General features: G+C 47.1%; 1 protein-coding gene across 4 annotated transcripts; it reads left to right on the top strand.

Annotated features, from left to right (window-relative positions):
- The first annotated feature begins 7,691 nt into the window (after positions 1–7,691).
- LOC130881202 (probable N-acetyltransferase CML1) lies at positions 7,692–10,025 on the top strand. Of its 4 annotated transcripts, XM_057780619.1 has the most exons (4): positions 7,692–7,885; positions 8,068–8,222; positions 8,601–8,723; positions 9,177–10,025. In XM_057780619.1, the coding sequence occupies exon 4, from the start codon at positions 9,220–9,222 to the stop codon at positions 9,913–9,915; it is 696 nt and encodes a 231-aa protein (XP_057636602.1). In that variant the 5' UTR covers positions 7,692–7,885; positions 8,068–8,222; positions 8,601–8,723; positions 9,177–9,219; the 3' UTR covers positions 9,916–10,025. The 4 variants fall into 4 exon arrangements, with proteins under 4 accessions (XP_057636602.1, XP_057636584.1, XP_057636594.1 ...); XM_057780601.1 differs by lacking the exon at positions 8,068–8,222; XM_057780611.1 differs by lacking the exon at positions 8,068–8,222 and having other exon boundaries at positions 8,563–8,723.
- Positions 10,026–11,765: the final 1,740 nt, after the last annotated feature.

Genomic DNA, 11,765 nt, shown 5'->3' with positions numbered 1-11,765 from the left:
CCCACTTTGGAGCACTGGACTGAGCTCCCAAGGTCCAGTTGAAGAGTGGAAGGAGGGATAACATGAGCAAGGAAGTCAGAACCACCAGGGGTTGGTCCACCCACTGAGACAGTGTGCCTGAGCTAATGGGAGCTCACCAACTCCAGCTGGACTGGGACTGAAGGAGCATGGGATCAAAGTGGACCCTCTGAATGTAGCTGACAATTGGGCAGACTGAGGGGCCAATGACAACGGCACTGGGATTTGGGACTACATTCTTGCTGTTGGTTTTGTGTCCAGCCCCCGTGAGGACACTCTCCTCCGGTTGTCACTCTGCCTATTCCCGCTTCCCGAGGGCTGGATGGCAAACAAGCAACATCTTGTCCCGGGGAATGTGCTTCTGACACCAGATACTGTTGATTTACTAGAGTGGTTTGATCTTCTCTCTCATCCCTGGGATTCGATCTGCCTCAGTTGGTTTGATCTGATTTTGTGTTGTGTGTGTGTGTGGGGGGGGGGATATTGACAGATGTCAAAGAATCAGTGCCAATAAAACCCTTTATGTCCAGTTTTAGGCAACTAAGAGGGATAGAAGGAATACTCCTAGGCCCAGCTGGAGTCTGTTCTATCCATTTGTGTTTCTTGTTGGTGATGTTGTAGCATCTTTGAAAACACTACTGGGGTTTCCCACTCAAGGCTGTACTTCTGCACAGTGTCTGCACACAGTAGCCGCACAATTCTTTAAGGCGAACACAGCGCAGAACTAATGGGCAAATATTTAAGGAATGCTAACTTAAAAATTAGGAATTTGATTCAGGAGCTAACCTAGCAAGCCTGAAATGCGAATTTAATCTCCTGAACTCCCCCCCCCCGCCCCCGCAAGGTGGAAGGAAAGAACCAACTCGACAAACCTGTCCTCTGTCCTCCACACTAGGCCAGGGCACACACACTGTAACAGTGATAACAACTAAAACTTAAACACTTGTCTGTAGATGCTTTTAAATCTGCCCATCACTTCTGTATTTAAATCCCAATATGTAATGCCTGTTAATCACTAGGAAGCTTTGCTCAGAATGTGCACTGTTGGGTCATGTTGAGGTATCCTTCCTTCAAGAGAATAGTCGAAAAGTTAGGAGCACATGAACACAAGCCCAAGTGGCATTAACAGTTTTCATTTGGAGGACAACAGTTTTTAAAGTGCTTCCTACCTGCTGTGGTTTAGGAAGTTTATATAATACAGGAGGCATAAATTTATATAAAGGAGCCAGCAACAGTGTCACCACAGGGAAGAATTACACAAAGCCAAAGTGCCCCCCATTGTTTATCTATATCAATCTGTCTAGTGGTTTGGTTTTTTTAAAAAGCAAAATTGATGTGGCTGGGTAGGGTAATAGGTCCACAGTACTGATTATTTTAAAATCAACTTTTGAGCCTACATAGATGTACTCAGAGGCGGGAACCATTGCAGACACCCCTGACTGTGCTGCAAGGAGAGGCAAGGCTGGGGCTTCTACCCCAACATTTAAAGGTGGGGTGTTTGGGCTTAACCCTTTGCCTTTCCCTGGATCCAGTCTTTCCAGTAGGGAAGGAGGCTTTTCTGGAACGTAAGCGTGGGAACACAGCTCTGTGATGCAGGGACCCTGAAGAGGAAGCACAGGTCTAGGGACATCACATCTTCGTGCTCAACGGTGCCATCTCAGAACAGAAGACCAAAGAGCCTGCAACTGGGTAACAACAGAGAAGGAAAAGTTTCTATGTGTGTCACATACAAGCCGGAGCATTAAAACCAGGTGTCCTTTCTTCCTTTTCTGTGGATGGAGACACACACTCAGAGGAAAGGGACACATCCAGGATGCCTTGACTGGGGGTGGAACGGGGAGGAGGCAGGGGAGTGATCAGGTGCTGCTGACAGTCTCTCTTCCCAGTGTCAGTATCTGCTTCCTCATCGGCAACAGCAGAAAGGAACAGGGCCCACATGGGTGTTGGGAGGGGATGCTCAGGGGACTCACATTGGCTTCTCCTCTATGCAGGGCTACATTCCAGCCAGAAATGAGCAGCCTTTGCAAAGCACCACACATATTCTGGATGTTAACTCTTAACGTAGAGAACGCTGCTCTGAAATGGGCTTAAAACTACCCTTCGAGAGACACAGGTGCTTCCACTAACTTCTTCCTGGGAAATGGCAATAGTTTATTCATTTTCGTGGTCAGAGGCTCACAAGGATGGAACACATCCCAAGGAGAGAAATAAAAGCTTCACAAATCATCTTTGTAACGTGCGTATTAATAAATGTACACATTGACTGCAGTGGTGCAACCATCCACACTGGAGATGTGTTTAGTAACTGCATTGCTTGCAAGACTGCTGTGGAGCAGCCTCGCCCCTGCACTGGCATTAGTAGCGCTGTGGAGCAGCCTCGCCCCTGCACTGGCATTAGTAGCGCTGTGGGGCAGCCTTGTCCCTGCACTGGCAATAGTAGCGCTGTGGAGCAGCCTCGCCCCTGCACTGGCATTAGTAGCACTGTGGGGCAACCTCATCCCTACACTGACATTAGTAGCACTGTGGGGCAGACTCACCCCTGCACTGGCATTAGTGTTGTGGGGCACGGCATCCTTGCCCTTGCACTGGCATTAATAGCGCTGTGGGGCATCCTTGCCCCTGCACTGGCATTAGGAGGGTTGTGGGACAGACTCACCCCTGCACTGGCATCAGGAGGGTTGTGGGAACCCTCATCTCTGTTCTGACGTTAAGAGTACAGACAGCAGCCGTCTGGAATATGAAAAAATAAACCACTGGGAGTTTGTGCCTTTTCTTCATCCCACGCACCATTAAGGGGAAGCTAAGCTCAACCCAGGATCCTACAGCTCCAGTGACATTAAAGAACTGATGATCAGAATTGTCCTCTGACTCCACGTGCACACTGCGGCACACTTGTTCTCCTCCCCCGTAAAGTGAAATGAAGTGAGTCTGGGCGTGGCGGCTCGTGCCTCTAATGCCGGCCTTCTCTTTCTACAGTGCTGCTTTGGGAAGAGGCAATGTTACATAGCACTGGAGGTAAAGCCACTGCCTCCTGAACAAAGAGTGGACATGTGCCGTCATCTGCTACCTTCAGGGTTAATCCAGGGGCTGGAGAAATGGTTCCATGACTACGTGTGCTGGATGCTCATCCAGAGCAGGTTCAATTCCATTCTCCACACGGCGTCTCACACTATCTGTAACTCTAGTTCCAGAGGAAGCAATAGCCTCTTCTGACCTCTGCACATCAGATACCGAGACGCACATGAAGGCAAAACACCTATCCACAAACTATTACTAAAAATAAAACCATTTCCTCTACAAGGAGTTAATCCAATTGTACGTGTCAATCATCTGTCCAAGGGACCATCCCTCAAGATGGTGGATTTACCTTAATGCACACAGAAGAGATAAGAGGAATAATTAGCCCTTTAAAAAGCCAATACCTTTCCTTCCCAGAATCCTTGGCCCTGAAAGCAGTCTCTGTGGGAGTCATGAGGTTCCTTGTGTCTGCCCCTATGTCCCTTTAGGGTGCTGACCAGTGCCTAAGTCTACTTGCGCTGGTGTTCTGGGCTCCCTCACTCTGTCTGTGCAGCCCCAGTCCCACCATGTGTCTGCTTGTCCACCATGTGTCTGCTTGTCCGCTGTAACGGCGTAAATGAATGCAGACAGATTATAAACATATATACAGCTTTAATGGTGAAATAGACTTACAGGACCACAGGTTCCCGCGGAGAACAGGAAAACAGAAAAAAGGAGCTGCTGGGATCACGCCCGGCAGATTTATCAGTAAACATTAGCCCGAGGCGAACACGCCCCCTAATGGGCGGGGCTTATCCCTGCAGTCTGCCATGTGGCTGCCCTCCACACGGTTAACTCAAATGGTATGTCTGTCTATCTTCCTCGTAAGCATCTAACTAGAAGGCTATGATAATCTTGTCTCTAAACTCACCTCTGTGGTCCATGCATTTCAGTCTTTGAATTCTCAGGATGAGCACCCAGAAGCCATTGCTGGAGCTCCTTTTGTGACTATCAAGTTCTCCAGGACCCTAGTCCCCCAAAGTAAGAAAGTCTCTATTGTTCTCAACAACACCACACATTTTCCACATCAATTATATTTAATCTGTATAATTGAATAAGATTCTCTTTTGTCCTCTCAGACAGCATCTTGCCGCATAGCCCCGACTGGCCTCTAATTCTCAGTCCTCCCTCTCTCGGGCTCCTGAACTCCATACTACAAGGGCTACCACTAGGCCTAGTTTGAAATCTTTTTTTTTCTTCTGAGACAGCTTTCCCTATATAGCCTTGGCTGTCCTGAAACTCACTTTATGAACAGGCTGGTCTCAAGCTCAGCGTGACCCACCTGCCTCTGCCTCCATAGTGCTGCCATTAAAGACATCCACCACCACTGCCTGGCTAGGATTTTTTTTTTTTAAGTAAACAGAATAAGTGGGTTTCCTCCATACTAGCATCTCAGGGGTGCAATAAAGACTAAAGGTGCACCCAAAACGTGGAGCACAAGAAGCCTGTAGGAAAGCTGTTTGTGCCAAAACAAACTTACCAAGTTAGGCTAGGCTGCCTGACTGTTGTATGCTTCTTTGTTCCTGGATGCCCAGAACCAAAATAATCACACTGAAGCCGTATTAATTACAACACTGCTTGGCCTATTATCTTATACATATTTCTAGCTCACTCTTATCTCTTAAATCAACTGATTTCTATTATTTTATATTTTACCCCAAGGTTTATGGCCTACCAACAAGGTTCTTGCTAGCAGCTTGCGTCCTTCTCTTCTGGTGGTTTCATGGCACCTCCTTGATTCTGCCTTGTTTCTCCCAGCATTCAATTTAGTTTCCCCACCTAGCTCTGTTCTGCCCTGCTATAGGCTGAAAGCAGTTTCTTTATTCATTAACCAATAAAAGCAACACATATAGAGAAGGACTTCTCACATCATTTCCTCTTTTCTGTTTAAATAAAAAGAAAGGTTTTAACTTTGACATAGTAAAATTACATACAGTAAAACAGCTATCAAGCAAGAATTATACTTTAGCCGGGTGGTGGTGGCGCACGCCTTTAATCCCAGCACTTGGGAGGCAGAGACAGGCGGATCTCTGTGAGTTCGAGACCAGCCTGGTCTACAAGAGCTAGTTCCAGGACAGGCTCCAAAACCACAGAGAAACCCTGTCTCGAAAAACCAAAAAAAAAAAAAAAAAAAAGAATTATACTTTAAATATTCATATCTATTTTTATTATAACTAGGGAAATCATATCTATCTAGTCTTTAACTCCATCAAAAACTCCAGAAGGATATAATATTGCCTAAGTAAATAGGAAGTTATATTGTAAGCAACTTCCAAAACTCTAGAATTGACAGAGATACCTTGCTGCCTGGACAGTCACCCAAAGTTCCTCTGTAACTTTGGGGCATCCATCTTGAGCCTACAGGCCCATAGTATCCATCAGACTTTGCCATGAAGCAGGAAATTTTCAGATCTGTTTTACCTTGTTATGGCAAAGTCTGTCTGTTGCTTTCTTTTGTGTCCTGCAGAATGTCTGGCAGACTTTTTCATGAAGCAGGAACCCCGAAGGACTGTCTCATCTTTAGGCAAGTTCAGGAGTCATTTCTCTGGGTCTTGCATATCCAGTTCATACAACATAATATCAAGCAGTTCAGGCAAGAGCAGTTACTTGTCCAAGTGGCTAACAAACTGCATAAGTAGCCTCTTCAATGCCCATCTTCCTCTTGAAGTAATTGGTGCTGCCAGGAGCAGATGTGTCTCATTGTCATGAAAAGTACTAAGTTCTTAAAACATTATAAATGCCATATTCTGAAGGTCTCTCAAAGATTTGAAAAATATCTATCAATTTTCCTTTTATAATTAATTCAGAGACTTTTTCCACATAAATTTTTAATTTTTTACTTTGTTTATGTAGTAAAAAGATCCATTCTAAGATAATATCTTCCATTTCAATTAAGATTCCTGCAGGAGAAATTCAGGAAGGCACTAAGACTACAATACAATTAAGATTTGGATTCACTCTATCTACATGTGCCTCTTATACTCTCTCTTCAATGACTGTCAATTCTTTTTACACTTCAGCTGTTAAATCCCTGTGACTATTTAAGTCCTTGTCACCATCCAAGGTTTTGTTTAAATGAATTATTAAATCAGGTGGTTGTAGACTGGAAATGCCTCCTAACAATCTTTGATAGTCATTAATAGTTCGCAATCAGTATCTCCTATTTTGGGCCTTTTGTGTTCTAATTTTTTGTAAACCTATTTTATAACCTAGGTAATTGACAGAATCTCTTCTCAGTATTTTTGCAGAAGCAATTTGTAATCCCCATTTAGGTAAAACTTTCTTTACTTCTTCAAACATTCTTTCTAAAGTATCTGCATTTGAGCCAGATAACAAAATGCCATCATGTTATGGTAAACTATAGATGGGATTACAAACATGCAACACCACACACAGCCTTTCTTTCTTTCTTTCTTTCTTTCTTTCTTTCTTTCTTTCTTTCTTTCTTTCTTTCTTTCTTTCTTTCTTTCTTTCTTGTTTTCTTTTTAAGTGTGCGATGGGGAGATCCAGCTCAGTTTTCTGATTTGCAAGGCAAGTACTTTAGCACTATGTTTAAAATATCTGATATTGATAAACTTCAACATGAATTTCATGGTGAAAAATGGGAGTTGTATCTAATTCTTGTATGGTTTTTTAAGTGAGTTACACTGAGAGCAAACTCTTTTGAGGCATGCCAAGGGTTCTTCTCCCCATTGTTAAAAACACAAAACCAATGCCTCAAAAGAGGCACAGGGGTGGGGGAAGAAACATTTTTCCAGCTTGTGGAAATCATTAGATTTTGTTTGCTCAATGTCCAGAATGAAGAGCACAAAATAAGAGGACAGCGATACTCTCAGTGCACAAGACAGCTGTGCTGCCAGAGCACACCTCTGTAACTGACAGCTTCTGGGCCATAGCTCTCTGTACCCTCTTATATGACATTAGCAACACTAACAATTGAATGTGTATCAAGAACCTATCCCCCTTTTGTTAAAAACCTTAGACAATTCCAGCAAATCAGAAATTTAACTTTGTGGTATTTGTTCTTTTTAATATATATTTAATATATATATTTGTCCATGTTTTAAAATAGACACTACTTAGTGCTGCATGTGTCTAATCCAAGCCCTTGTGAGGGAGAAGCAGAAGTCTGTGAGTTCAAGGACAGTCTAGGCTACAAGAAGAAACCTTCCAGAAACCCAAATGATTACAACAACAAAATGGACACTTTTGGATCCCCTTTCAGTGACCAAGAACTTTTCTTTTTGCTTAATAAAGCCTCTGTTTTGCTAAATAAAGCAAAACTCCACGGTTTAGCTGTGTTTCCCGTGGTTTACGCTCGGGTGATGTAACCTGTCCTTGCTCTTTCCATTGCCCAGACTGACTGAATTTTCACGACATCCTGTTGGCCCGGGGCTTCTGCAGCATGCCACCTGCACACCTGGCACCCTGTTCTCCCAGGAAGACCCACGTGTCTCCACTACTACACTTGTCACTTTGCTTCCCCACTAAAATGCATCCTCAGGGCCTCACGTGCATCTGGAATGGGATATGTGCACTACTTGACTGTGTTCTGGGTCCTGTATAGCCAGGTCCCTGCTGGTGTAGACACGTGTGCCTTTAAGGGCCCCCTTCCCAAGGGCTGTCTCAGGAGCTTCCCTGCTTCTCTCCCCTCCCTGCTCAGGAGATGAACCTTTTCTGAGGTGTTGGCTCTGCTCTGCTCATCCTTCTGAGAAGCCTCACTGTGCTGACATCCCAGCATCTTCTCCACTGGACCTTGTCACAGTTCTGAGAGTGTCCCATTCTCCGCTGGCATGAAAACTTCCTCAAAGTAAGATCCTGCCATAGCCTTCGCTGCACCTTGCTCAGAGCCTGCTTCTCTGGCTACAGTGGTTCTGGGGAAAATGGGGCCAGTACAGCTCCCACTGGCCTTCAGGTCAGGGTTGGAGGCAGAGGCAGAGTCACCTTCCACAGGGACACTCTAGAGACAGATGTCCCTCTCGCTTGTTGTAGGGAAGAAACACCTCGGCTCACCCATGTGGAAAGCATGATGTTCAAGCTCTGAGCAGGCCCCTGAACTCAGGCAGCTGTGTCCTGTCTAGTGCCCGCCATCTGGATGGCAACATAGCTGAAGCTGAAAAGGACACTAGCGCTGACTGAGGCTGGTGGTGAGGAGCAGGGGCAGAAGGGGGTCCGCTAGGGTTTATTTTACATGACCAGGCACAGCGTGGACAGGGAAAAGTCCAGCTATAGGACCTGTTGCTGTGGCAGGACATGGGAGCCCAGTGTGTGTGCGTCCCAACACCAGGCTGTTCTGAGCAGTTATGTGCAGGGCCAGGGTGGCTCTGAAAGAGGGCAGAGATGGCTGCAGTCTGGAGGGAACAGTGCAGGTGACAGGCCTTCCATGGGGTAAAATCTGTTGAGCATCCACATTCTACTGTGATTTACAAATTATTAACCCAGAGTTCACAAGGTGAATGGGGTGACCTATCTGATGTCACTTTCCAGCTCGGTGACGCTGGGCTTTCTGATTAACAAATATCCAGGAGCCAACCCGTGAGGTGCCAACTCAGATCTGCTCACCAGTTGTTAGGCAGACTCAGGCTATCTGTGCTGCATGCGACCAGAGGCTGATGCCCTTCCAGACACTCTTGGTTGTGCAGTAGCAGGTAAGACTGGCAGCACTGTGGGGAGGGTCTCAGCGTGGGACTGGAGTCCTAGAACTGCCGCGGGCCCAAAGAGAAGGGTTTGCAGCAGAGGGTGGTTTTGTTTGTTTCTGCCAACTCTGCCATCTGAACTTTCATAACCCTTCAGTAGGAGGTTAGCAGCAATACAAGCCTGAAAACACAGCGTGTCTACAATATACAGTCCACGGACAATGGAAAGTAATGGGTGCATGTGATCCATCTACATCGCTGTGCTGTGTTTATATATACTCAGATGTGCAAAAGGCTTCTAGTAGTGTGAAGAAGGATGTAATCAGGTGTCGCTGGACAGACATTCTCCCAGTGTTAGTGTCTGTTTCCTCTCTGGTGACAGCAGAAAGAGACACCCTAGAAGCAGGTCCTGGGAGGTTGGGAGGTAGATGGTCGGGGGACTTACATGGTTTCTTTCCTTTGCAGGGTTCAGGGAATTTGCCCAGGCTGGTATACCTGTCTCTCCTGGATGCCGAGATTTGAGACCCAGAAATCTCCCATGGCTCCTATTCACATCCGCCAGTATCAGGACAGTGACTATAAAAGTGTCCTGGATTTGTTCATAAGCGGCATGGAAGAGCACATCCCTGCCACCTTCCGCCACCTGCTGACGCTGCCCCGGACCCTCCTGCTTTTACTTGGGTTGCCGCTTGCCCTGGTCCTCATGTCTGGCTCCTGGCTGCTAGCTGCTATGAGCATCTTCTTTGTGCTCCTTCTGCTGAAGCTCCTTGCCAGACAGCCCTGGAAGGAGTATGTCGCCAAGTGTTTGCACACAGACATGGCTGACATCACCAAGTCCTACATGAATGCCTGTGGCTCCTTTTGGGTGGCTAAGTCTGGGGGACAGGTGGTGGGTATTGTGGGCTGTCTACCAGTCAAGGATTCCCCATTAGGGAGGAAGCAGCTGGAGCTCTTTCACCTCTCTGTGTCCTCACAGCATCGAGGTCAGGGGATTGCGAAAGCACTGATCAGAACTGTCCTCCAGTTTGCACGGGATCAGGGCTACAATGACGTTGTCCTTGAAACCAGCGTCTTGCAGCAAGGTGCTGAGGCCCTCTATGTGAACATGGGCTTCCAGAGGACAGGACAGTACTTCATGAGTGTGTTTTGGAGATTTGTGGATATTCTTACAATTCAATTAAAGCATCCCCTGCCTTCTGCCTAAGAAGTGGCGCTGAGACCTATGGTCCTGTGCAGGAAGCAGGTCCCCTCCACTTTGCAGGAACCAGTGAACCCTGTCTTGTCAGCGTAGTGAACAATAAAAGCTCCTTGCTGGTGCACACCAGATTCTAATGCCTGTGATGTCTGAGTTGGGGGGTTGGGGATTCTAAAACACTCTTGGTTTCTGGGGTACCTGTGTTTTATATACATAGCTACATATTCCTGAAGCATTATGTACAATGCGGAAAAACAATACATACGTTTTGCTGTTGAGTCTGTGGACTAGAATTTTCAGTCGGGCTAGAGGGGCAGCTTACCTGAATCTAAGGATACTTTGCTGATTGAATGTAAGTGTGGGAATGATCATGGAAGTCTCTCTGTTCCTGTGTCCCAGGAAGTCATGAACTTTGGCCTGTGGTCATTGACCTTCTCAGATTAGTGGCTGATACTTTGAGCCCATTTTTTAAAATTCTATGACAGTTTAACACAGTGGCTCCGTGAAAATGGGAATGCTCCCTCTACCTCATGTCAGGCACTGCAGGATGTCCCCTGCCCTGCAAGAAGGTTGCCCACCTGCCAGAAACCCACTGGATAAATGTTCCTGATAGCCAGAAGCATGTGCCTCCCTGGGCCTCTGGGAGGAAGAAGGCTCTGGTCTATGTGACCACATGCACATGCAGCCATGCCTGAGGGTGGCCACTGTATAGGAGCTGCCTTTGCCCCTGGACCCAGGACTTCTCAGGCGGGTTCTTCCCCCCACTCCATTCTGACTAAGGGACCAAGACAGCATGTTAGCTCCTTCCCACCAAGGTGTCCACCCCTATTTCAGGGACAGGGTACCTGTTGTAGCCACTTGCTCTTCAGCCAGCTCTGGACTGCTCAGCCCTCGCTGGGATGCAGGTTGAACCTAGTTTGGTGTTTTACTGAGAGAAATCCCGAGGCCACCCACCTGGGACTCTTCCCTTCCAGCCCATTCAGCCCACAATTTTAAGGACAATCTCTTGAGCCAGTTTCTGAGCCACCTGTGTCCCTCCTTTAAAGGCTGCTAGAGACCCCCTTTAAAGCCCCTAAGGCAGCTTGGACTAGTCCTGGTCTAGAACCAATAAATCTCTGAGTCAAAGCAAACCTTTCACTTTGCAAGTGAATTATCTCAGAAAGTGAATGACCGATGAGAAGCTGACCACCACATTGAGAGGCAGGACTCACACCCAGGTTGCTCTGAAGCCTGCATGTTTGGCTACAGGGCTGAAGGGGATGTGCAGAAGTTTGAAGTCATCAGGATAGAAAAGGAGGGAAGGTTTGGGGAATGCAGACAGCTGGGAATAGACCCTGTCCTCAAGCATGTCCTAGGCACAGCACCAGCTCACTCTCCCTCCATCCCCCAATCTCTTCCAGCCCTCCCACCCCATCCCAACACCCCACAGCCAAGCGAAGGCTGAAAAGTGGCTTCTTGCTTCTCTGGCCTCACAGATGGAAGGCCGGTCTCTAGGCCAGAGGTGGGAGGGCGGGGAAAGTGCTGGCCTTGGTACAGAGGGCTGGGAAGGCATCTAGGACAGGCAGTCGTGATGCATCTAAATTTTGTCCCAAAGCGACTGACCCAGGAGGCCATGCTTTGCTCTCCATGGTGACTGGACAGAGCTGCAGTGGGGCCAGAAAAAGGGAACAACAAAGCCAGGAGTGGCCTTGAGCCAGCAAAGCTCCAGGGTGCTGAGCAGGCACAGATTGGGATGGGGTGAATTAGGAGGCTGGCAGCAGGAGGCCATAGAACCTCTGAGCCACTGGGTTCTTCTCAAATGAAGCTGGAGGCTCAGGGCAGGCTGGGTTCTGAGTGGTGTGTGGTTTTGTGCCAAAGAC

The sequence above is a fragment of the Chionomys nivalis genome, chromosome 1 (assembly GCF_950005125.1).
Source record: "Chionomys nivalis chromosome 1, mChiNiv1.1, whole genome shotgun sequence".
Classification (NCBI taxonomy): Eukaryota; Metazoa; Chordata; class Mammalia; order Rodentia; family Cricetidae; genus Chionomys; species Chionomys nivalis.
Note: the sequence above shows the minus strand (reverse complement) of the source record. Positions and strands in the feature narration are given on the sequence as shown.